At 39.6% G+C, this 26,505-nt stretch overlaps 1 protein-coding gene across 6 annotated transcripts in view; it reads right to left on the bottom strand.

Moving 5' to 3' along the window:
- SLC39A10 (solute carrier family 39 member 10) overlaps nt 1-25,340 on the bottom strand; it is a 57,021-nt gene extending 31,681 nt beyond the window's left edge. For 2 of the 6 annotated variants that reach the window (XM_075512169.1, XM_075512170.1), the window contains exons 1-2: nt 25,195-25,325; nt 8,045-8,112 (exon numbers count right to left, since the gene is read on the bottom strand). In XM_075512169.1, the coding sequence (XP_075368284.1) occupies nt 8,045-8,083 (39 nt within the window). In that variant the 5' untranslated portion in view covers nt 8,084-8,112; nt 25,195-25,325. Of the gene's footprint in view, nt 1-8,044; nt 8,113-12,060; nt 12,211-25,194 lie in introns of those variants that run through there. The other 4 variants (XM_075512176.1, XM_075512171.1, XM_075512175.1 and 1 more) reach the window with 4 other exon arrangements.
- Nucleotides 25,341-26,505: the final 1,165 nt, after the last annotated feature.

Genomic DNA, 26,505 nt, shown 5'->3' with positions numbered 1-26,505 from the left:
TATTTTATTTTGAATGGAAAAAAACTGGACAGCCTTCTTCAAAAGGAGAGTTATTTCTAAGAAATTGCTGAGTACAGGATCCTTCTCAGAGCTCAAAAGAATATAAAAGCATCAAAACAGTTGGAAGTTCTGTAAGTATTAGTTCTGCTTACCAAGAATGAATTTTAAGTCTTTCATATATAAACTGTATGTAGTCCACAAAACATCTATTAATGCACAAAATTTATAAGGGAGCTGGTTTGATTTTGTGCCAATATTCTACTGTTCAATTAGGTCCTATTAAGATACCAGTGATTGTACGAATGAAATGCTTGAAAAGATGAACCAGTTACACCTGCATTTTAATATTTTATTTTTCTACTGAAAGTAAGAAAATGTTTTTGTAGAACTAAGGCTGAAGTTCAACAAAATATTTTAAGATGGTGTTGCACTTGAAGCAGCGGTCCTGCCCTCCCCCACTGCTTCATTCATTCATTCCCATTCCCACAAAACCATTTTTGTATACCAGCACATTTGTTTGCTGATCTGTTCACTGTGCAGCTGTACAACTAGATTCTGCTGAAAAATAGCCTAGAAAAAGAAAAAAAGATTATTTTCAAGACAGATTACTTTTCCTATCTCGCTCACTGTGCAGCTGCACAAACACCACAGTCCACTCAAAAAACAGCAACGGTGCTTTTGGTGGCAACACCAGCTTAGATTTGGTTGATCTGCAGCCTAACAGAGTTTTTTTGGCTACAGCACAAAATAAAACAACTGGCCACCTCAAAATGTACTCAAATAACATTGAAAAAACAGCAGTGGACAAACTTCCTATGGAAAGTCATTTGAGAATAATTCTCCAATTTTCCCTTCAACGCAGAATATAATAATGTTTGCAATAAAGTCTTAAAACCAGTTGCAGTATTTTTATTCTTCCTATAACACAAACCACTATACCTATTCCATCCTTGTGCTATGTTAAAATACTTGCAGTATGTTAAAAGGCATTAAAGGCGTATCTTTGATATGTGTTTAATTCCTACACTATTACAATAAAACCCCGTCTATCACAGTTACAATCCAAAAAGGAATTATGCATGTCTACTATTAAGCCGGTAACTTCTCTCACTTTTTAAAAAAAATTAAATAATAATTTACAAAAGCTATCAAGTATAGAAGTCCATTGAAAAATGGGACTAAGGCATGTTTCTTTTACATATGCTATGCCAAATTAGTGCCTGGCAGATTATGATTATTATTAAAGTCCATTTCTAGAATTTAGAGGTTGCAAATTTTTTACTTGACAACACATAACCATTGATTCAAATCTGTATTTTTAAATAGGAGATTTAATTAATGAACCACTGTCACAGACTTTTGTAAGGCCCCCTGTCAACAGGCCATTCAAATTCTCAGCAAATTCATTCTGTCAGAGTACAAACCAAGAGAACTACTACTCTTCTTAGGCAAGAACACAGCCGTCTTTTCCTATAGGTGTAAAGAAAATTTGGGAGACACCAGGAAACTGCTGGAACCACTCACGTCATGAGTTAGTGGGCTCCCAAAGCTGTTTTTGTTCAATAATTGTGGGAGACAAAAGTGTTCATAAAGACATCTCGGCAGATTCAGAAGTAACACTTAACCAGTCTGACGTGTGACATAAAATAGTCGTACACATTTCAACAGGCAGATCCACCAAGAAAATGCCCAGCTGAACCAAATGTGTAATTTCCATTACATTCCAAGTAAGACCTCAACAGAAGTCATGACATTGCCTAGCTCTTATTTATTTTAGCCAAGATTATTGTTAAGATCTACATGGCTACCCATTACAGGTCTGTGTGATGATCGAGGCAACCATTCAAACTGATACAAATACTGACTGGCTTCAAAAATCACTCACCATGAACTACTAACCTTGCTTAACAAGGTATTAAAGCAACTTTAAAGGGACGCAACTTTAAAACGAATGAATGAAAATGTAGTATTTAATACCCAATATTACTCTTCCTGCAAGATTAGAGACAGAAAACAGGAAAGGAAGCAGAATCCTTGGAGCCTTAATCTAAAATGTAAGCAGAGATGTCTTCTTAGCCAATCAAATTAAAAATATGCATGGGCTAAAACTGAAATCTTAAAAATACTGTTATGTATATGTACTTCCCTGTGTCCACCACCTTGCAAGTGCAGGTACATTCTAAGCAACACAGACAAGCAAGGACAGATACTATGGAAAGTGAGACTGCGTTACCAGTTTTTCTAAAACTACATCACAATTCAATATATCTAACCTAGACTATGTTGTGTAGCATTATAATTTGACCTAATACCAGTTCCTGGCTTTTACAGTAACTATAATTCAGGACATTCTTCTTCTAGCACCTCTCCTGAAATATAGATACTCCCCTATCATTTTCTTTGAGCGTCACCATGTCTTCTTCCTTTCATTATAATTTTAGTTGTAAGGATTTTCTGGACTAACTCCTGATTTGATTCAACACTATTGTGGTCACCATCCTTCTCAGTGGGATCACCAGAACATTAATTTTTCCTGTGTCACTCCTTGGATCATTGACATGTTTCATCTTCATTGATTATTGTTTTCCCTTGCTATTGGGGCTTTCTTCATTTTACATGATTCTATTACTTCTCAAGTCTCTGTGTAATTTCTATAATCCATTTCTGTAAAGAAAGAACACTTCTTATCAGGAACCCACTACTTTGATAGATCCTCCCAATTACCTGCAACCTGTTAATAGTTAGTTAATAAGTGAACCAACCTCTTGTGATTTTTTCAGTATTAAAATTTAAAATTGTTTCTACTGTCAACCTATGGTACAAGAAACAGTTTAAAAAAAAAAAAAAAGGAGCTACTTGCCATCTCAAACCTTTAACACAAGTGATCATAAGTGCATCTCAAAACAAACCCAGTATTTTGGAAGAACAAGACCATCCTGACTAATCAAGAGGCACATTCCACAAAAGGTGGTGTAAAATATTTGTAGTTTTTCTCTTTTTGACAAACAGAAATGGTTTGGCAGCCTACCACTGAAATCATGGGTTATCAAATTTCTCTCAGAAAGATGTTTTATGCTCTTTGGCAGTGATAGCTGAAACCAAATGAAAACTGGACTCTAAAATCAAAGGATCAATAGTTGGTTGTGACCATTATTTCACAGGTTCAACTTGAAAAATTTTTAAGACTCACAAAATGTAAACATGACTTTCTGTAACAAATGCTTTATTATTCCATGGACAGTGGAGTCAACATTTTCTATTAAAAATATCCTCCCTCCTTCCCTCTCCTCTTGCTACGGTAACTGACAGTACATCATCCCCTTCCAGTCTGCTGAGCCCATCGTAGTAATATTACAAAATACTTGACTGTGATCATATTAATGCTATCCAAAGTAAAGGCATTATGTGATCAGGGTTGTAGATCTTTTCTACAAAATCAAGCCAATTAAAACTACTGTGTTTCAAATTACATGTTTAACTAACAGACTACAAAACAGACTTGTGGTAGAAGACGGCTTAAACCACCAGGGTAAACTGACAGAAATCTATCAAACTGATACACATCAGCAAAAAAAATCTACTGGAAGAACCAGTTAAGAATTAAGACACTTACAGTCCATCTACACCTACAAATGTATTTTAACATCTAAAATAGCTCAGTTTAAAATACCATTAAACATAAACAGTATGAGAATTTAATCCTGAGAACAGACAAACTTTTGATTCCTATGACCCAAAGCTGAAGATGCCTAAACATTTGTGTGTTGTTAAAAGAGTCTGAGGCTTTACCTTTCTTATTTCTAGATGCGCAACAGTTTCTTGTGAATCCTCTGATCCTCTTCATAGTCATTGAGCTTTTTATGGTATCTAGTCACTAGAATAATATGCTGTCTCCTAGCAGGTCACCTCATTGCCAGGTTAAGAAGTTGAAATACTTCAATAAATACGTTAACTATTTGGCACTCAAACCTATATTTGGCATCCATATGTAGCTAATGCTACACCACAGTCCCTGACCAGGGGGAAATCTCATAACTCGATGCCTGAATAATAAAGGTTGAAATACCTTTTTTTAGAAATTTGGCAAGGCTAACAACGTATCTTGTCTTTGGCCAACATAACTGTATCCTCAAAGCAAAGCACAACGAATAAGCAAAAATACTAAAAAGTATTTTCCTGTCTGATAAGCCAAGTTCACTATTTATAAATTTCTGATTAAACTACATGTACTTTCTAGTATTCAGCTTTAACTTTTATAATGTAAATGTAACATTTAAAAACTATATTACTGGTAATAGGACTGTGAGGTAGAAATGTTAAGGATCACGCTTTGCTTATTGTCAAGAAACGTAAAACCAAAGCAAACCATAACTGCATGTACAGAATAGAAAACAGCACAGCACATGAGGTATCATTTCAGTATTTCACTATTATTCAATCACTGCTTGGAACCACTGCATGATACATTTGATAAGACATGGGCAAAAATTAAGCAAAAAATTTATTTTTTCATAGTTAAAATACTTAAAATAAAGAAATAGTTAAAATAGTTAAAGAAGTGACAATTTGCCTTTTTCAATTTTATTACTATTTTAAGAACTCAACAACAGTATGTTTTCTTATTCCAAAACACCACTTTGATTTTCCATAGTCCAATTAACAAAAAACCCCATTAAAATCTTAAATCCATACATTTTTAAGGGGTTCTTGGCTTAAACTATACTACAGTTAAATTATGAGAGGTGTTCCTATGCATCAAAGGCTGAAAAGTACCATAATAATACACTCCTTCATTAGACAAATGCAGCCACTTAGCACTGACAAAACAGCAGTTTCTATGGGGAATACAAAACAAAGTTTGGTCTTCAAAGACAGTGGAAGTATTTTTACATCACCTAGCATAAGTGTTTACTGCAATTAATTTGAACCACAAAGTTTGATACATAGAAAACAGAAGTGAGTAATAATAATTTGCTATATTTGCTGCATTCTTATTTAAACATCTCATCGTAATCCATTCAGGTCTCAGCATAAAACCCTCACATTCTTCTCCCTACTATTGAACACACATAGTTAGCAATAGCCTGCATGACAATTTTTGCCCAGAGCCACTAAAAATGAACTTCTGCTGGGACTCCGTACCTTATTTTGCAAGATGCAGATGCAAAAATTTAGACTACATGCTTTACAAAACTCAATCTCTTACCTGTAGTACAAAGACAGTAACTGTGTAAAAAATGTGTTTTAGCATGGGAGGCAATTTAGGCTGTTTTTCTTTGATAACGTGCAAACAAAATAAAAGTCTAGAATATATTACAAGCATTAAGAAATTAGCTATGGGAATTTTACAATAAAAAGCTAAATTTTGCATATATATCCTGTTGCGACTACTGTATATTTACTGAATATATGATACAAGTCTTGAGAGCAACTGGACAATTCAAGCACTGTCAATATAATGCAATGCCTCTGCTAGACAGTTGCCTCAATATGCACTTCAGAACAGGAATGACGGAAAGTCTATCCTGTTTATGTATCATATCAGACATCAAATAAATGTGAATATTTTATTTTTTGCATAAAAGTGTAGCAATGCCAGGTTACCACATTAGTTGGACTGCAGCCAAGAGGCGTATTTCTTAAGTTTTAACGTAAGCTAGTACAATTCAGAATTGTACTTTTAGGCTGAGATATTGTCTTCTATAGACAGACATTCAGGTCAGCAATAAGTAAAATGCTTCTATGTTCTGCAAACAGAACTAGCCAATAAATATGGCCTAAATGATACTGTTTGCATTTCATGGAGTGAGAGTACTTATGAAGGTAGTGAAGCCCTGATGAAAAGAGGTCTTTCTTTACAGGAGTGGATTACAGAAATTCCATAGAGCCTTGAGAAGTAATATAATCATCAGTTAAAACAAAGAGCACGATATTCCACTTGACGGTAAAGAAGCTGTTCTGGACTGAATGAAGTAGTACCTAGAGTGGCAAAATAAGACTTAGTCAGATTTAGATGCATACCTGCTCACTATTCCCCCTTATAGGAAACACTCAGTTGTGTAAGGTGAGTTAAACTCAACTTTCAGTTGTACAAATGACATATGGTTATTATCATGAACAACCTTAGAACCCGTCATCCTGGGATACAGTACTACTCAGTCCCACTTAAAATACAAATCAATATTAACAAAGATATAAATACTACTCAAAAAAAATCCACATCAAGAATCACATTGAGTAACACCTAATCGAGGAGATTATCTTGGAGGTTACATATATTTTTCCTTTGTTTTGCTTTGATACTCCAACCTAAGTATGGCCGCACACTCATCAATTAGCTTGGTTAGAAGAGAACTATTTATAGACATCCCATCACCAGCTGTAAATCAATTATCATTTACAGTTATCCTTCAGCATTCAAGGTATTATTTTTGTCCATTCCATTAATAATCATCACACTGCAGTAATAAAAATTCAGCTGTAACAAAAATGCACAAAGATCACTTCATGAATGTGGTACAAGTCAGGTAATCTTGAGATATCTATCTTTATATATAAACTGTATGACAGCACCTATCTGGAATCATGTTTTATTATAGGGGTCTTTACTAGGAGCGGTGACTGGAAACTATTTCTAAAGCATTTATAACATACACGCAGAAACACTGCACAAAGTCTCTGTTGAGGAGTATATTTATAATTTTATGCAAATCCTGCAATCTTGCATAAAACTTCCTTAATCTGAAGAGCTTTTTATCTCACATATGCGTTTTATTTTACAAAAAGACTAACCACAGGAATACTTTTAAAGGACTTCATCTGATTAATGAGTTTCAGACATGATCATAGTTACTCATTAACTTCTAGTACTATGCAGACTATCTCAATTCTAGATTGATTTAGCTATCTAAATGACTACAAAAGTAAGTCTCTTTGTCACTTAAGCACCAAATTGAATGCTTACAGAATACAATTTTCTGTACAGAAACAGTTCAGAAGCTACAGAGCTCTTAACTCCTCCCTAGTTCATATTCCACATTTTGTACATACTTGATACTTTAATACTGAGATGATGTGACTGTCAACACAGAAGAAAAAGAGGGGGAGGTTTCTATAGCAAACTTCATCATAAGACTACAGATACATTCCTCACAAGTGAAAATGAGATTTCTCTTAGGACTGCTCTTCAAAAAAAAAAAAAACCAAAACCCACAAACCCAAACAACAAACAAAACCTCCAAAAACAAACCTGGAGATTAATTTTATTAATTTTCACTGCCAAAAATTTCTAATAAACAGAAGCAAACTGATCCACAGCTTGCTAGGTTAGTTTTGCTGATGTTCAAGCTCTGTTCAGGAATATTTCTTACTCTGTTCATGTTGTTCGCAGAGCAGCAGTAACAGACAGATATACCCATATTCAGACACACATTCAGCTCTCCAATAGACAATGCAGTATAAATCTGTAATAGGTCCATCTGTTTCAGTAGCAGTCTAATTTTGCATTAGTAAAACCAGCAGATTTTCTTCACTCTCATCCTACTGCTTTGGCAAGCAGCAAGCTATAGAAAAGGTGATAGCCAGATGAGAATGAAACTCCTAGGTCATCAGCAGCTGAGAGAGAAAAGTCAACAGCTGAGTCATTCCTCCTCTGCAGCAACAAAGAAGTCAGAAAATGGAAATAGAGAAGATGAGGCAGCACAATGTGACACCTAGAAGATGAAAACATTTCCAGTGTAATGAATGGTGTCCCCCAGCATGGGTACAACACCCTACATATAATTTCAACATCCCTTCTTCTCATAAGCTTTTGAGACCGACATCAGGAAACCATCATCTTCCCAGTCTTTTATGCTGGCTTCCAGCTTTTTGGGTATTAAAACCTGTACAGGGTTTGGATTATCACAAGAGGTAACAAAACACAAGTGACTTCAAACAATTATTTTTAAACTTCTTTACTTTCTATTACATCAAAAAACCTGGAGAAATGGCACTGATGCAATAGCACATAAAATATGAATAGGTGGACTGATGCAGCGCATACCTTTCTTTCCTTTAGGAGATTACAATGCAAGCAGGACATGATTCCAGCATTTCAATCAGTTTTTGAAACTTAAAAACAAAATGTGTTTTTTATTAGCTTTGTCCAATGGGTACACATTTCCTTATCAGACATTATTAGATGTATTTCAAATAATAGCTCAGTTGCAATTTAAGAATGACCTAAAAATAATCTAAATTCTTTCTGCACCAGGTATTACATTCAAGCCTTTATCAGCAAGCTAAAATTACTAGTTCTCATGTAAGATAAGTTCAGTAGCCCACCCCCAAAGATGCATACTTTTCATATGATAAAATTGTTTTAAATAATTACCCTCTAAATTAAGTTGGACTCCCACAGAAAAACAGGAAGTTATACTGATTTTCTTCACATTAGAACAGAAATTGCTTCCTGAAAGGCATAAATTCTTAGTATTCACAGAACTCTCCGGGCACCTAAAGCTCAGTTCTGTGAAAAGCATTCTTACACAGGAGCAGAACTGTGATTAAGCTTTCCTTCTTTGAAACTTCTACTGACATTTTTAAATGCATTAAGAAAAAAGTCAGGGTACGTTCATTTGACAATTCTGAAAACATGCTATAGAATAGCAAATGTTCTGACAGTTCATAGTCAAACTGTGAAGAAAATGGAATAAGGTTTTCTTGTTCTGGTATCATTTTCATTGTTGAAACATGCAGTTACGTCTGTCCATCCCTGATTCTGTAGAACGGTTTGTAAAGATGCCACGATCTTCCCACTAAGTTTCACCACAGTTAAGGACTGAATCATAACTTACAGGAAAACTTTCATCGTGTTTAGCTTTTCAGTAGCTTGTGTAATTTTAATTCAGTAATTCCATCTGATGAAAACACGTAACTGTTTCCATATCCAGACTGATTTATCTTATCACTGATTTATCAAATGCCTGTCACATGTTCAAATAAACTTCGACTTCTGTAAAAACTGTGACAGAGGCAGGAATAACAAAGCTATTACAATAGGCACAATCATGATCAAACATTAAAACTGGACAGCCAAAACAAACAAGTCCAAACATACTTCCTTTGGGTCTATACACACCCAAGCTTGAAGTCCATGTGATCTGGGCACTACGTGAGGTTTCTGCCTACTTGAATCAGCCCTTGCTTTGCAGAAAATGTATTATGAATAAAGTACCTAAATCACAGTTGCTTGACTTAGTGAAGACCACAAAGTAAATCTATGCCAGGTTTGGATATATTCATTTTTCCATGTGCATACATTTATCTTATTTGTGCAAGTCAACTACACAAAAAGTATGCATCTTACCAAGGTTTCCTACTGAATATTCAAAAGGAATGGTTTATTAACATATAACGCCTACGTACCACATGCACTCAATACTCTCCTGCTGACTTTTCACGATACAACTCTAGAAGATGGATACTGTTACGATGTCACATAAATCTTAGCGTGAGATCACCAATTAAAAAGGAGTATTTCCAAGCACTGTAGTAGACAAAGGTCAGCACCAGGATCCATGCTTTTTCATGTAAAGCGGGACTTTCTGGAACATGCCTGAATTACCCTGATGATCCAATTTCACTTTTTTTTTTAAATGGGAGAAACAAATGTTAAGACAGCTAAGCCTGTGAGCATATTTGCGACATTTTAAACCACAACTTTTCTGTAATTGCACATTTTATGACTGTTTGGATACATACTCCAAACTTAGTACCTGTTTTTTATTTAAGCCAACCTGGAAAGTACAAAGACCAACATGAAAGCAAGGAATATTAATTAAAACAAACCTCATTGTTTTGGAGAAATTTTTTTACATAGGCAGAATCTCCTTTCATGTTGCCTATTCCAGATAAGCAGTTGTGTACGATCCTTCTACATCCACCTTCTGTGGACACTAAGGCAACATTCCCATATGGGACTGCCACCATTAATCACATAAAACACAATTAATTCACAGTCTATATACATGCCTTACTCTCTTTTGGAAGTAGATTACATGGTTACATCCTTTTTTTCCTCAAAAGTATGTAAGTGTTAAAACAGTTTAAGAACAAGTGCTGCAGGACAATACCACCAATTCTATTTTAACAGTTGTTTTAGAACAAAAGTCTAGTTAGGAAAGTCTACACTCACACTGGACTCAATGTTCTCAGGAACCACAGAACTTTTTCACATAATTTTCTTCCATTATCATACCAGAGTATTAGCCTCAGAAGTAACCACGAGTAAGTGTAATTCTTGGAGTCAAGTAGTCCACACAGTCCACACAGAATACCTATTCCCCTACGCATCTAATGGAAAGCACATTCTTAAGTGAGGGAAAATCCAACTGCTTTCTCTGTTAAAATAGAACTTTCAAAACCTAATAGGATACCTATTTTGTACAGAAGTAGTTTTCTATTTTTGTGTCATTGCATCAGTTACTACTACCCTAAGGGACACTAGAACATACCAGTTGGAACACCCCAGGAATTACTTTTGTTAACGAGACGCAATTGCTTCCACATTTCTGAAAACTAACCAGGCCTTCCAGCGTGCATTTCTCAATGCTGAATCAGGCTTCACGTATCACAGGTTCCGTCAGTATTACGGTATGACATCCTATCTTAATAAAAAAATTGTGATTGTACTTAAAGACGTAAAAGTGCTTAGAGTGCTAGAAACCAGAATTATTTCTAACTCGGGCAACTCTTGCTCAGAAGCAAGAGTTTAAGAGCTAGCAGGTATGAACACTTCTACAGAAGCCCCCCAAAAAAGACAACGATAACTAAAGATTTCAAAGTGTGATTTTATTCCAAAGTTTCAACGTTAAGTATGTTTCCAAAGGATGCAGCATAAGCAGTAGGAACAGCTGAGAACAGTGTATCAATTCCTTTCACTCATTATTTCTGTGTACAGTATGCTACAGCCACTGACAAGATCTCCTAACCCTCTCTTACCTTTAAGGTTTTGTGCAGGTTACAGCCCAAGTGCAATTCCTGCAGCTCTAAACGCTAACTAGGGACTTCAAAGCAAGCAAGATTTAATCGCGCGGCTCGTTCATCATCCGCGATCACCACGCTGCCCCCAAACAAATATGGCAAAATACTACGAGAGTCCTCCACAGACACACCACCGAAGCTCACCCCCTCCCGCACACCTCCTGTACGCGTCTTTCCTTGCAGCACCCTCTGCGAAACGGGAACGGAAACCCCCTTCCACCTACACTCACGGCCTCCACGTGGCCGCGCAGAGACGGCTCCGCGGGGCTGGGGCACTCCCAAGCCGCACTCGAAACAGGAAGGGTGCGAGAGAGAAATGGAAAAGCAGACGGCAAGGAACGCTACGTGCAAAGCGGACCCGCGAGGCGACGGACGCCTCCCCGGGCAGGGCAGAGCCCAGCCCGCAGCGGGCCGGGCCGGGCCGGGCCAGGCCGCCCGCCGCGCCGGCCTCGCGCGCTCTCAGCTCGCAGCGGGAGCCCGCGGCGCCCCCCGGCCGCATCCTGCCGCCCCCCCTTCTCTCTCCGCCCAGAACGGCCGGGGCAGCTACAGCCCAGCAGCCGCCACCACGTCCCAGTCCCCTCGTTGAAGGAGAGGAGAACGGGGAGGATTTACCTGCCGCATGGTCGACTCAAGAGCAGGAGGAGGAAGAAAGGGGGTGGGGGATGCGCCAGGGCCGCGGCGGCGCCTCGTGCTCCGCCGCCTCGGGGAGGGAGGCTGGGCACGGCCCCCCCCAACCGCCGCCCCCCCGACCCCCGCCGGCCCCCCTCGCCCACCCGCGCGGCCCCAGGCCCGCCGGCGGGTCTCGTCGCCGCCACGTGATGAGGCGGCCGCGCCGCCGTGTCCCCCGCATGCCGCTCCGCATCCCGGGGAAGGTGGTGTCCGTTACTGCCGATCGTCACCGGCTCCTTCTCCTCGTCCGCAACCCCTACGGCCCCCCCACACCCCCGCCGCCAGCCCGGGGCCGGCCGCCACCCTCACCGCAGCGCCGGCCGGTTGTGGGGGAGGGAATGTAAACAAATGGGGTTTTATAGCTACCTCACTCGAGTGCCGTGTGCATCTCCCTCTCCGCTCGGTACCAAACCGCCGCGGCGCCTCCTCCTCCTCCTCCTGCAGCCGCCGCCGATACGCTATTCACCAACCACGGCTACGCCAGGCCCCGGCGCGCTCTCCACACTCGCCCCTACGCACCATGCGGATCGGACTACACACGCGTCCCCGCAGCCCGCTTTACCCAATGCGGAGCCATTTCCTCCCCCCCCGCCCCCCGCCGCTTCGCTCCCCCCTCCCCTGCTCCACCACAGACTACGAAAATGGCGTAGCGAGTGCCTGCCGCCCCTCCCTTCCCTGCGGCGGCTTGCGCTCATCACTCTAGCGATGGGGGCCGGGAGGCGGCCGGGGCAGGAAGCGGGGCGCGGCCCCGGGGCAGGAGGGCGGCGGACCCCGGCGTGGGGCAGCGCCGGCGGCAGCTGTGCCGCCTGCGCCATCGCCTCTGGCCAGGGCTCGCGCCGAGCGCTGCCGCGATGTCGGCTGTCGCGCAGCGGCCGCGGGGCCCGGGCGAGCCCCCGGCCAAGAGCCTTGCGGTCCCGCGGGCGGGAGGCGGTGGGGGGGGAAGCGGAGCCGCCGCCCGTGCCCCGGCGGGAGGGCGGGCGGCGGCGCCGTTGGCCGCTCGGGCGGAGGGCGGCCTGGGCCGCTGTCCCGGCGGCGCACGGCCGGGCGTTCGGCGCAGAGCCGGGCCTGCCGCCGGAGTCGGCGCCGGGCCTTCGCGGCCGCGTCTGCAGGCGCGGAGCTGACTGGGCTCCCGCTGGCATGGGGAGAAGGGGTCTTCAGCAGTAAAGGGGTATGTAATGGGTAGAGCTCGGCTTTCGTACCGAGATACCTTTCCGAGAACGGGATGCGCGTTACCCCCCATTTATTTAACTCTAGAAAATCCCGTCAGGCGTACTCATGAAATAAAAGCAAAACCTGCTTATCTAGATGATAAACATGCCCCCTCTTCGGGGTCAGGCCCCCTCATCACGATACATTTGATTCGTAGACAACAGCTAGAGAACTCGAAAAAGTAATACCTTCTGTAAATTAAAACCTTTACTAGAACAACACTGAGGATCAGTTGGTTTATAACATAAGACCTACGTAATATATAGGAGTCCTTCACCTCAAACAGTATTTTAAAATAAACCAGCTTATTTTGTAATGGTTATTTATAGAAAGTATGTTCAAAGGCTGAAGTGCTGTTGTAGGAACATTTCAAATAACTTTTGGGCCGTTTTATTTTTCTTTGCAAAATTTGCATACAATTTTCCCCACATTTTCCTCAAAAAATAACTGATGTTTCCATAGCAGGCTTCAATCTACAAGCAAACCAAGCTCCCCCCTATTTACTAAGGAGGCATGCATTTTTCTTTTAGACTCTTGTATTACTGAATTGAACTAATTCCCCTAATCCTTTCTAAACTTGTCCCTTTGTTAAACCAGATCATTCACACCAGCACTACCCTAATCACACCAGCAATACCCTTGGCCCGGCAGAGCCAGAATCCAATCCTATCCGTGGTCCTATCTCAATCCAAGCCTTACCCTATCGTTATCCACCCCGATAGCCTCCCAAAGTAATGATGTGAAGTTTTGCTTGGTGACATATCAGTAGAAAACGAAACCAGTTTAAAATACTAAAACGGCAAAGCATTAGTAGTGTTTGTTTAGAAACCAAAAGAAAGTTGGTAAGACTCAAAAAACCATGTAAGCATAAAACTGAAGTCACAGCGCAAAAGGAAACCAGAGTAAACTTTTCTAGATTAATATTCATTATAATGCAGATAATGTAACAAACTGATAAAGACATGTGGACCTATCAAACAGTTCTGGACCTAAGACCACATCAACTTTGTGTGTTATGCTACACCAATCTTTTGGTATGTGATGCTGAATCTTTAATGAACTTTTCCAATTACTCTTTTTTCCCATCATTTTCATGTCCTAGTGACAGATTTTCTAATTTCAAATCTCCTCCAACACCTTTTTCTCTCTTTAGTATTTATTTTGAGGGGAAAAAATAACATCTATATTCCTTCCCTTGTTTTTTTTCCAAATATCTTACTGAATCAATCACTAGAATACAAACCATGTTAGTCCAAAAATTTGACATCCTCTGCTCAGGTCAAGTTTTAGGGACTGTTAAAGTGATTATGAGGTCCTATACCAAACTGTTGCACCAGATCATTTGTACGATTTGAATTATTTCTGCCTCAAAGCAAGTCCTTTATCTCTCAGAATTTTTGTACAGCATATAAAATACAGATCTGATTCTGACATTGGTCATTAGACACCTACCACAATATTCACGGTCGATAACTAGGCGTGACTGATTTGTGTTGCTGTCTGGTCTAGAAAGAAAACTACTGAGTGCAAAGAATGTAAAAAATGTAAAGTTTTTTAATCTTCTTCCTTCAGAGTTTATTCTGAGTGAATTGTACACGGTAATAAAATAGAACATATGGCGTTTGTTAGCTTGTCTGAGGAAAATTCAAATAATGTAAAAACCTCATAAAAAAACAAAATCAAGAACTCCAGTAAGAGCACTACAATGGATGAATTGAAATTAAGATGTTTAATACAGAAAGGTCCTTTAAAATTTCAGGACTGATTGATTTTGTACTAGTTTTACTGTAGTGAGAAAACTTAGAAACTTTAGGTAGGTGGGCAAGGAAGCTTTTCTGAGGGCAACTTTGCTTTATTGTGGGGGTACTGATGCTGCATAGCTACTTTCCAGAGATTCACCCAAACAAGGTATACCGATAAAAAAATTTCTATATTAGTGGCTTCTCTATGCAGAAGTCCTCCTCTCCAGCTTTTACACGCTCTAACATATATCTGTGTATTTTAAAGCCAGAAGGGACCATTAGTAGGCCTGCCAGCACTATAAGATAGAGTATCCTTTCCTGTTAAGAAATGAGAGTCTCATTTTTATTTTGAGTTAGGCTACCACCTTGCCAGTTAGTCTGCTGATGTCTTTCTCTTGATACATGGAGAAGCTTGTTTGTATCTAGAATATTTTCCCTATGTTGTACATTGTATCTTGCACTTGGGTTATTTCTCCCTAGTTTTAACCATATGTTTTAGTACAAGAACTGCCTGCACATCAATACTTAAGAAAAGAAAGCATGAGTTTCTATACCTCAGCTTCAGAAACCCAGAACAGAAAGTATTAAATCGGGCATTACTATGAAAAGCATGCAGCTGAGAAGTATGCTTCCCTGTAAAGTATGTGGAACAACTTTCTATGCTGCAGGGCAACTGGTACAACAGAGCAGGGTAGCCAACACTGCAAGAGCGCTGATAGCTTGAGATAACACAAAGGGACTCAACAAATCCAGTTTGGCTGTTCAAGCTTCCAACAGAACGTTGCTATACTTTTAAACAGAATTCTCTTTTTTTCCCCCTCTCCTCTCACAGGGCACTTAACGTTTTGAGTAACACTGCTCGGTACACGCTTGCACATTGGGCTGCAGGAAGGGAATACATCCTATGAAGTAACATAGAAGGGCTTGGGGCATAACACTGCAAAAGCAGATTGTGGCTCCTAGCAGGGCTCGTCTCAAGATGGGGTCCTGTCTAGAGGCACATCTCCAGCTCTAGTACAGTGCTATGACCTCTTTCCAGCACCCCGTGGACCTGATGCATTTGCTCAGCAGACCCTCGTTTAGAGAGCAGCAGAAGACGACAAAGGAAGAGACAGGATGTAGTGTCGTGCTTCAGTTGTGAGAGGCAGGCCTAAAGAGAAGACGTGTGAGATTGCACAGAGTTTGACAGACCTCATATGCTGATTTCTCTTCCTGTCCTCCCTTGTAATAACCCAATTGCATGTGGGGGATAGAAGGTTGACAAATATACGTATACACAAAAGTAGTTTGTTTAGAAGCAAGTTTTTCCTCACTATTAATTTACTCCCTAAAGCACAAGTCTCTGGCAAATTCAGCTTTTTTGGTTGAAGAACCCAACTTAATTTTCTTACTTTTGAAATATTGATGTCTCAGGAAAAAGCCAAGATGATGGCTTGAAACATCAATTTCCTCCTTTATTTGAAATCATCTTGTCCAAAGATTTAATCAGAATTTAGGGCAGTTTGAATGCCAACATAGCTGGGTTTGTGGTGTATACGTTACATGTATATTTTCTTTCCTGTTCTTTAAAATGTTTTTCTAGCTTTTGTCCTTGCCTTTCATTCATTCTAAGAGCCTGAATCAAAGTCAGAAATGCCATTTCTTACTTGACAATGGCCAACAAGTATTATTCAGCTTGCTAAAGAGATTAATGGAGACTGCAAGTGGCAGAATTAACCTCGAGGCGGTAGAGAATGGCTAACAGGGCACAGCTATTGTTGATGCCGACTTACCAAGCAGAGAGATTTTACCAAATTCCTTAGGAGTGAAAGAGCTTTACTACAGGAGGCTTTGCTCAGAAGTGCACTAACAAGAGCTGCTGAAGTGAAATATCAGGAAATCATATAGAAGACATTTTCTTTCCTCGTTACATAATTTCCTAATCAGGATCTCAACATACGACCTGTTGACAGTTGTCTCTTCTGCTTTGAATTTACCGATGTACTTACTATATAACCCTATGTGGTTAGTTGTATTGTACAGATTTACTTGTACCTTCACTATTTGCTATAGGGGTTTGATATTCCCAGGCTATATAAGAGGGCACTGAGATGGGATGCTGAAGCAGCAAAAACTTTGCTTATGGCAAGGACGTAAGTGAAGGTATTTAAGCATCAGGGTGAGCTTAAGTATTACTACAAGCAAGTAGTGATTCTGTGATTAACGCTCATGCTTGGAAACAAGCAGTCATGTCCTCTGGGGGATTTCACTGCCTCAGGACTATTTGGCTTGTTTGCCATGAATTTAAAGCCCGAGTTTATTTAACTCCAAGGCCACATATAAAAATGGTACTTTTAGTAGAGACTATATATGCTTTTTTCATATTCCTGCTAAACTGGGTGATCTTGTTTAAGTCTTTGCTTAGCAGATTTGTTTAGTTAATTCTAATTGGTTTCAACGGTATAAATTCCAATGATAATTCAAAGTAGATCTGACTAGTTTTGCACCAACTAGAAAGTATAATTTGAAAGTTTCTTTACTCATAAGATGAGACAAAAAGGGGAATCAATCTGAGCTTTTTTGGGGTTTTGGAGTTTTTTTTTTTCTTTTTTTTCTTTTTTAAAACAATTCTTGCCGCCCTTCTCTTAAACAACATGTACATACTCCCCTGTTTGGACAGTATATATACATGCATGGGCATATGTGTGGGTTTTGAAGCGAAAGTATTGATGTCAATGACACAGTCTGTGTAATTTTAAATATGGTACTAGTGTAAATATTGACAGGAAATTAGTTTAAACAGAAGCTCATGATTTTTTTTTAAACTTGCAAAAACAAGATACAGGTTTTAAAGATCTTTGTTTCAGGAGTTTTTGAGTTGGTCTCTTTGTGGGAAAGGGCTAGGCTTTTTGGTTTTGTTTTTAAACAAGCTGACATTTTTAGTGAAAAAAAAATGTAAACCTTTTCATTGGCTCTAGGCTTAAGGTTACATAAACATCAAAGGACATAAGCAAAAGGGCGTGATGCTGCAGCAACAACTGAAGTATTTGTTTCACACAAAGCTTTTTTTCTGCAATATGGAAAAAAGCCAATATGACTCGTAGACCTTTGCTTAATTTTGCAAAGCTAGCAAACACTAGTATAGCTTATCCACAGGAAAACTCTTGCTGGGCAAGCTTTACTTTATTAAATGAGTCTCCCTTCGTTTTGTTATTATTTGTTTTAAACCTTACTTGCTAGTCCTGTCTAAAGCAGCCAAAAGCCCTTTCATTGGATCTGAGACACACAGGATTTGCTGGTAGCAGGGCTAGGATAAGATTCAAAATGGAAGATAGGAGAAAATGAGGGCAGTGTCACAGCCTCCTTCCTCTCTTGCAGACTTGGGTTTATTTATTTTTCTCCCTTCCTTCCTCTTGAAAACACCTGTATGCACTGGTTGCAGAAAGATCTCATCTTCCTACCAAAGGATATGACCCAGACTGTATGCTGTATTGTACGATTTGTCATCTGCATAGTTTATACTGCTCTGTCACGCCTTTTCCTCTTCAGCCTTTCACTTCTTATAACAAGCAAGCAGAACATACGTTTTGGATTAACTGACATATCTCATAGGATTATGAGGGGGTTTTTCGGGGTTTTTTTTTAGGACAACACAGTAAAAATGTCATGATGGGAGGGAAAGGCCAGTCAGCTGCTTCCTTCAGCGCATGACTGGGGTGAGATTGCTGAGCACAAAGAACTTATGGTCATACCCATAGAAGAGCTCTGTATCAATAAATATGGGATATTCTCTGCTGGAGCCAGGCAGGGTTCAAAACATTAAACAAAGCTGTGTTAGCTGGCTGGGTGGGGTAAACTGAAAATTCCTCTACAGGCTTACACTTATGAAAGCAAGTTGGATCGATTCCAAAACTGACCGACCTCACCAAAGAGGAAATATTGACTTTAATGTAATCTCTTTACATGCTGAGGAATTTGTTTTACGCCCTTTTCTCAAACAGAATGGGAAAATTTAATGATACTGTCCCTGACATTATTTGAAAGAATCAATGAGCAGATTAAAGTAAGAAAATGAAGGTCAGTATCTTTTAGGTCAGTCCCTGCCAATTTTTAACCACTATGATTGGCAGTCTTTATATATGACCTAGACTTAGTTGCGTAGTACAAGTGGAGCTCTTCTAAAGCTGGATTTTAGTAGGCAGCTGGGGTGAAGTTCCCCATTCCTTTCACCTCTGTTGCATGTGGAAGTGGAGATGACACATTTTACACTCCTGCAATTCCTCTATTATTGGCAGGCAGAATCAGGAAGCCAAGACATCCTTAAGTTACTGGCTACTTGTTTTGAATACCTCAGGAGGGACTGATCATCTATGAAATTTCAGCAGTGGAAAGGGAATTCCATACGAGCTATTGTGGACATGCTTCAGTAACTTAAGCTTGAATGAATGGGCAAGGATGTTGTACAGCCTTATCCCTTCTTTATCACAGATCCGAAGCCTCAAAGGGACACCTACAGAGAAGACAGGAGACAAGAACATGCACTGGCAGGGAAAACAAACAAAGATATTTGTTTGCAGAAATAAAGCAAATTATGAAACAGGTGTTTTGTCATTTTGTTTGTGTCTCTTTAAATCAGCTGTACCAGTAGCAAAATCTAAAATCAACAGAAAGGCTCTCAAAATCAAAATTATTGAAGAATGGCCCACAGTTTAGGGAAAGAGTTAGCTTAAGCTTAGTTGTGTTTATCCTTCCATGCCTAATAATTACGTAAATGGGAATTAGAGGGAGCAGTAGGATGCTGGCCTTCAGGGTGCCATCAATGTTAAAAGTATATGACCTTGGCTTTGAAATATTGGCATGTACTGAAGTTGTTGGGGTTTTCCCCCATAATTTACATTTTTGTATTTGTTCCACCTGTATTCCACAATGTAAAAGCATGTTAAAATGCCCAGTTTCTACAGAAAATAAATAAGGAGGCACCAGGAGGAGCATGAATGACGTTAGGAAACACTCCTATTTCCAAATCTTTAACTACAACCATCTGACAATACTACTAGGTGCTGCAGCTTTATTTTCCATGTTGCTGCCCCAAAATGCTTTGCACAGTTGGATGGTAATTACAGTTTTAATGACACAAGTATGACTGTGAATTTAAGCATAAACAGCTACGAAGAAGAGAGTAAACTTCAGCTGATACACAAGAAGATGAAGCATAGGGACACATAGAATATGGTTGAAATGACAAGAAATGTGAAAATCAGAGCTGAATACCAGTGAAATTACATGGAGAGACGGGCCACGTGGATGTAGCCCAGCTAGGAGCTGGGAAGAGAGGCAGAGAAATGGGGAGGCCTATTTCATTGCTATTTTTCAGCTGCATGACTTAGCAACCTCACTTGGTGCCTGTTGCTGTAAACCAGTAGTAACTCCACTGAGAGCAAGCTATAGCAGCAGAAGGGTAGAGTAACACAGTGACGAATAAATCCCATTATCCTTTAGAAAAGGAAGAGAAGTTTGTAGCATTGCCTCAAGCAAGCATGGGACTAGTGAGACTGCTTGTGGAAGAGGGGATGTGGTCATGCGTCTTTGCTGACATGTCAGGTGATGTATGGCATGTATTAGAGCATGGAGAGAGCTCTGAGAAGACTCAAGGGTGGGACTGCCAGTAAACAAACAGAGAGAAAATAAAGCCATTTCTGTAATGGTTGGGTTGGACTAACATTGCTGAGATAACGAGCGGACTGTCAAAGTCAGGGAAGCAAATTAGTCTGAGACAAAATTAATGCCACTTTTGTCAATACTGAAATTGGGGGGGGGGGGGGAAGTTATGCTTGAAAATGCTTGATTTCACTCACAGTATTTACATCTTTCCACCCCTCTCAGATAACCTTCCTTTCTCTTATCCTTTACCTCCCGCTTTATAAATATAACTAAAAATTCGTTCCCATATACACAAAGGGTAAACTCAGATAAGCCTCTATGATAGCTCTAGCGAAATTCTTGTGGACTTCTCCAAGAAAAACATACGAGTTTGAGTTCATGCCTTTTGTTAGTAAAGCAGTGAATTTCAAGGATACTTAAAATAAAATGTTGAACAGCAAAAGCTGTTCTTTATAACAGGTTAACATTATTGAATCCATACCAAAATGCTCCACAAGCATACAGTGGTATCATTCAAGGCTGAAAATTAATGGAAAAAGAAAACAACTACTACTGCCTTTTGGACAGGTGGGGGCAAAATTCAAGGTCTTGGGAGTGAACTGATATTTATTTTTTCATTTAATCATGATGATATCTCTCAGTAAATGTGTCTGCTTGTGGAACTGCTTCCAACAGGTGGCTTTCTCTAACCATGTGAGGAGTGTATCTGTATAACTTCTGAATAGTTTTTCAGTATAAGTTACTGCTGAGGTTTCTTAGCTATTTCTTAGGAAAAAAAAAAAATCACCCCTGAAGGTGCTTCACCCTGTTCATATATTAAAGTGAGTAGCTTTTGGCTATCAGACCACTTATGTAGTTACCTAAACCTAGTACCTTAACACAGTTATTTGAATCATAGCCTTACTTTGAACAGTCCTTACTTCAGAGAATCATCTTTCTCTATTTTTGGCAGATAGTTTAGTATAAGTCTTTGTAACCGGGTAAACACTGGAATTTCATTCACATTTTCAGAATTACTTTTCTATTAATTAAATGTTAAATACATGAGAGACAAATCCACTGGATTAATTGCAATTAAATCTGAAATTAAATTTGCAAATAAATCTGCAATTAAATTTGAAAGCCTGTAATCTATCAAATTTCCAGTTCACTAAAATTCTGAGAATAAGTTTCTGAAGCACAACATAATATCCTTTGGCAAATCAATATATATAATGAAAAGAAGGAAATTGTACACAGGAGCTTCAAGACATTGTTTCTTAAAACTAAATAGAAGCTAAAACTAAAGTCAATACTTACTAATAACTTGCAAAGAAGCTTGGAATAAGAATATTTTAGGCAAGCCAGTTACTTGAAAAGAGACTGCCTGGGGCTCCCTAGCTCACATGTACCTGGGCTGGGCTGGCTCATTGCTGAATTCCCATGTGAAGCAGAGGCCAGATTCTGGGAAATTCTCATCCCAAAACCAGCTCATGGAGTTTTACCTAAGTTTATCTCAAATGACTGAAAAGTACTTAGTTTGGACAGTGTGATTCTGGGATAACATTATTTAAATTACAGGGTGTGTCAAATTCATAGCATAAGAATGACAAGAATTCATTGCTGCTTTTCCAAGGGGGCTTCAGTTTTAACGTAATCTACACTTCTTACCCTAAAATAAAGGTGTACAAAATTTGGCCCCATTATCTCAGAAGATACTAACAGTATCGCAGCTACCACTAATTAGACAAAACCAGACTTGATTATGCAGCTTCTAAATAGCAGTGAATCAGAAAATGAACTGCTAGCCATGGCGCACCTGAAACTACTGCATGCACCCCCTTCCTGAGAGCAGCACACGCACATTACAGAACAGAGCAGTCCACTTACACAACGTTGGGTGCCAACTTCATCATTCAGGACAGCGGTATCCGAGTCTTGTCATTTCGCTCTTTCTCCTCTTCCTCATTTACAGGAGGGAGAGACTGCGTGGCCTATAGTCACTTCCCTCAACAGGAATAGTTGCTATCTATGCAGTTTCTTTTTTAAACTACTGTATTCTTAAGGAGCTGTTGGAACAGGGTTCTCTTTTATTTATTATTATATTGAAATTGAACCTTGAGCTAGTAAAACCAATATTATGGTAGTACTCTAGTTCTAAAACCAGAGCTGCTGTTTTCACAGGAGGACACTTCAAATTGCCGCACAAAACTTTTAACTGTTGAGCACGGAGGTGTGTGCAGCGTACAAACCCCAGTCACTGTGAAGAGCAAAGCAGCAGAAGGCTATTTTTCAGAGGTTATTGCTGGGAGTTTTAATTGTAATCCAAAACCTTAATGCAGAGAAAAGCGATTTTTGCAAGGGAGGGTGGGGTGGATCAAAATTACTGCAACTTTTTCCATTTATTTTTTTTAAATGCCACTTGTGTTGCACTGCGAAACAGCACAGAAACAGCATTCATCTCAAAGCCAATGATCTCCTCAGGGCAAAAGACAGAGAGTCAGTCTTCATGCTAACACAACCTGACCAGCAATTGTTCAGAAAGCTGAGTGGGGAGGAAATAATGAGACTTTGAGAATTTGGCAGAGGCAGATGGAAATACTCCAAAACATCTCTATCTATTCATTGCACCCAGAGCAATTCTGTCTTTCCCTAGTATCCCACAACTTTCTGTCTTGCTTTGGCTCATGTTCAGCCCTTTGGCTGGAACCACCAGCAAGGTCACCAGCCATTTTGGCTTATAATGCCATCTAAATGAAGCTAATACACAACTTTGCTCTCTCTTGTCCTCAGAAAGCCTGCTTTCCTGAAGTCTGACTGATACAGTGAAAATAACTTGGCCACAGAAACCTTTTCAGGGTTGATTCAGTCTTCATAAAGCAGTATTTTGTATTTTCAAGAATCTCAGCCAAAGGAGCCCACCTTCTTTTTCCCAACATGACTCAAATTTATGGTCTCATCTGTGCAGAGGCCCCAAAGATACAGACATTCTGGTTTCCAGTTGTAGGAAACCAGGCCAGCAATTCTGTTCCTTCTGGGAACTACACTTTCTGACAGTGTATACTTCAACAGAACCTAATCTGTGAGGCAGGTGGAAAACATTTGCCAATGTAAATAATAACTTGTCTACCCGTTGGGTAGAGGAGAGAGAAGCAGCATACTACTGTGTTCAATAACCTGTGCTGGGGTGGGGCTCATGGGTGGGTGAAACTGGAATTGTTTATTTTCCTATGGTCTATGACACCAAAATACCTTGGTGTAATAGAAGAATAGGAGAAATGATTGACGGTAGGCTCCTGGTTGTGTGTGCGCATTTTGGTCTATGTGTCCCCCTCCCCGGTCTCTCTCTTTAATGATGCCAGAAAAAAATATGCATTGGTTGTCTGTGCTGGTGGCGAGGTGTGCGAAAGATAGGGACATTCATGTTCACAACAGACCAACTGTCTTGGAATACTACAAATCCAAACATATTCAATCTAGGAGATGCTCTAAACTAGATTTCCTCCTCTGAAGTAGTCTTCCCTCTTTGACTCTTTCTTCTCTCCTCCAATTTCTCCTACTGTTATTACCAATGCAGTTCCAGAAAAGACATGTCGGTATTAGGACATTAGCAAATTGTTATTTGAGTTTTTTTTTAAGTCAGGAAACATAGTACTTAAACAAGTGCTGATGGTTCCTCTGTGACAGCATTTGCCAAGGAGGAATTGTAACTGAATAGTGACAAGTACAGAAGAATCGATAAGAAAAACAAATCTGTTGATGATAAGAGCTCAACTGTAGAACTTAAGCTATCTACCTCTCTTCACTGCCCAGTCACTCTTCTCACTGCAGGCCTTTGAAGTCTCTAACCACTGACTGTTATTACATAGCACCTCCCTCAGACAGCCATGGCCTGGACATAGAGGACATAGAATATGTCCAATATGTCCCATGTAGAGGACATAGAATATACATGTATTCTGTTCCTGAGATACCGATAAGGAATAATCTTCACAGAATTAAGTTTTAAAAAAGTTTTTCTTCAATATCATACAGGAAGAAGCAGCTTGAGAACGCTTTCCTATTTGATACTTGCATAGTGACACACACTGGAACGATGTTTCACAGTGCCGCTGAGGTTAATGCCCTAATAAAACCAGCTTCTCCTCCATGGACTTTGTTTGCTTTAGCCTGACTTTATTTTCAGGGGATTAAAGCTTAGCAATAATATTTGCATGGTCTTGAAACTCTTTTCTAATTTCAGAAAAAAGCACGTTGTTAATATAAGTTCAGAGAGGAGGCAAAAAATGTTTTCCTTTAGTTTCACTTTGTCACGTTCTAGGAGGAGCAAAACCAGACACCAGAAACCTCCCACAAAAAAAGCTGACTGCTAGAGCTTTTTTAGAGAACTTTTGACATTGATCTTTAAAAAAAAAGTATGAAAAATGTTGTACAGAATTTTGAGATACCTATAGCAATACTACTTTGTTGAGATGTTTGAAGATAGGATTTAATACAATTTAGTCTTAGGTACTGCAAGGCATCCACAAACTACAAGGTAGGAATGATTACTGAAGTGCTTAAAAAACAAGCAAGCCATATGCGAGTGACACTATTTTCTTCTTTACCCATACACTCAAAACATATACATTATCTTTGGCAGAAAGATGCTTTCCATCTGACAAATCTGTAAGCCATCGGAAAAATCTACACTGATGTTCAGTAGGGAACAGCGAGTCCTGTGGAGACAATAGGATGTAAGACTTTCCTCCCTCCACCCCCCATTGTGCTTGTGGCTGGTGGAGTTCTAAGAGAATGTGGAAAAAAGATTATTTGGTTTCTATTAACCTGAAGCAGTTATTTCCAGTAGTCACCTAGTGAACTTAAAGGAGTTTAATTTTTTCCCTGAAAATGATGATAAAACAAGTTTATAAAGGAACACGGTACTTACCCTTTATCAGGCTTCAATTCAAGAGTTTAAAACATATTGCTGGCTTTACACAGGCAAGTATTTACCTCGACTCAGTTGCTTAGTAGCTCCTTTCAAATCAATGGGAATGTAAACATGCTTGCTTTAGGGTCTTGCTGAATCATGTCCTTTGCATGTCACAATCATTACTGAAAAATGTGGTCATGACCATACACCAAATTAGGACAAGAGCATTAGGGAAGGTGAAGCGTGGCAGGACATGAAGCTGGCGTGCGTGTGAATGGGGGTGTGTGTGTGTGTTTCCAGCCGTGGGACTACCAAGCATTTAGATCTTTTCCAGGTTCTCCCATTTCTGGAGGAGTCCTAGATGCTAGAAGCCAAGCAGTTTGAAAGCCAAGCTATTTCTTTAGGTACACTGCATACACATTTAAAAAAAAAAAACAAACCAAACAAACTTAATATCTGCCAGGTATGTGACACCATAACAACCATAACAATGTAACAAATCTGTTTTTTTTAATGAAATGCTTCATACACACTGAATTCAGTATGAACCAAGATGACATCGTATCTTTCTCTATTTGACAGTAACATGTAGGCCTCTCTAGTATGCAGAGAAGTGTATGTATACTGCTCCCAAGTATTATGTGGCTCTATGAGAAAAGCAGTATACCAAACAACTGATGCAAAATCTACTAAAATTAATATGCTCACTTCAATAAACTCTGGATTAAACTTCAAAGTTAGTTTTGTTTCTCAAGTTTCTGTTTCAATAGAGGTTTTTTTAATGACAGTGGAAGAGAAAAATAGAAAAGATAAACCCAACATCTACAATTAAGCAGTAATGCACAGCTATCATTAAATGGCACGGCTTGCTTGCTTTCCCATAGAGAGCTTTGCACATGAAGAAAGGCTCCCTTCTCTCTCACCCCTTCAAGAAAATTGTTTTAGCTTTTGGTTTCTTTGAGCCATCACAGAAAATTTCTGAGTATATTTCATTGTAAGCAGCAAGGTGCTTCATTGCTTTCAACTGCCAGAAGTTGTTGCAGAAAAGTATGCAGCATAGATATTCCAGAATTATGTACTGTCTGCCTTAATACATTGCCTCTTCATGTGCTCATGTTCATATTATTAGCCTATAATTAAGTCCAGTTTACTCCTATTGACAATTCTATGTCAAGAAAAAACTTTCTGTGCTGAGGAGATTTAGTTAAGACATTACATTTAAGAGCGAGTTCTTGGTTTGCCACTTTCTAGAGATTTTTCCTTTGCTGTTTTGGGGCCCACTCCTGTAGATCAGGAAGGAAAAGTCTAACTGGAATCGTCAAGGGT

The sequence above is a fragment of the Mycteria americana genome, chromosome 9 (assembly GCF_035582795.1).
Source record: "Mycteria americana isolate JAX WOST 10 ecotype Jacksonville Zoo and Gardens chromosome 9, USCA_MyAme_1.0, whole genome shotgun sequence".
NCBI lineage: Eukaryota > Metazoa > Chordata > Aves > Ciconiiformes > Ciconiidae > Mycteria > Mycteria americana.
Note: the sequence above shows the minus strand (reverse complement) of the source record. Positions and strands in the feature narration are given on the sequence as shown.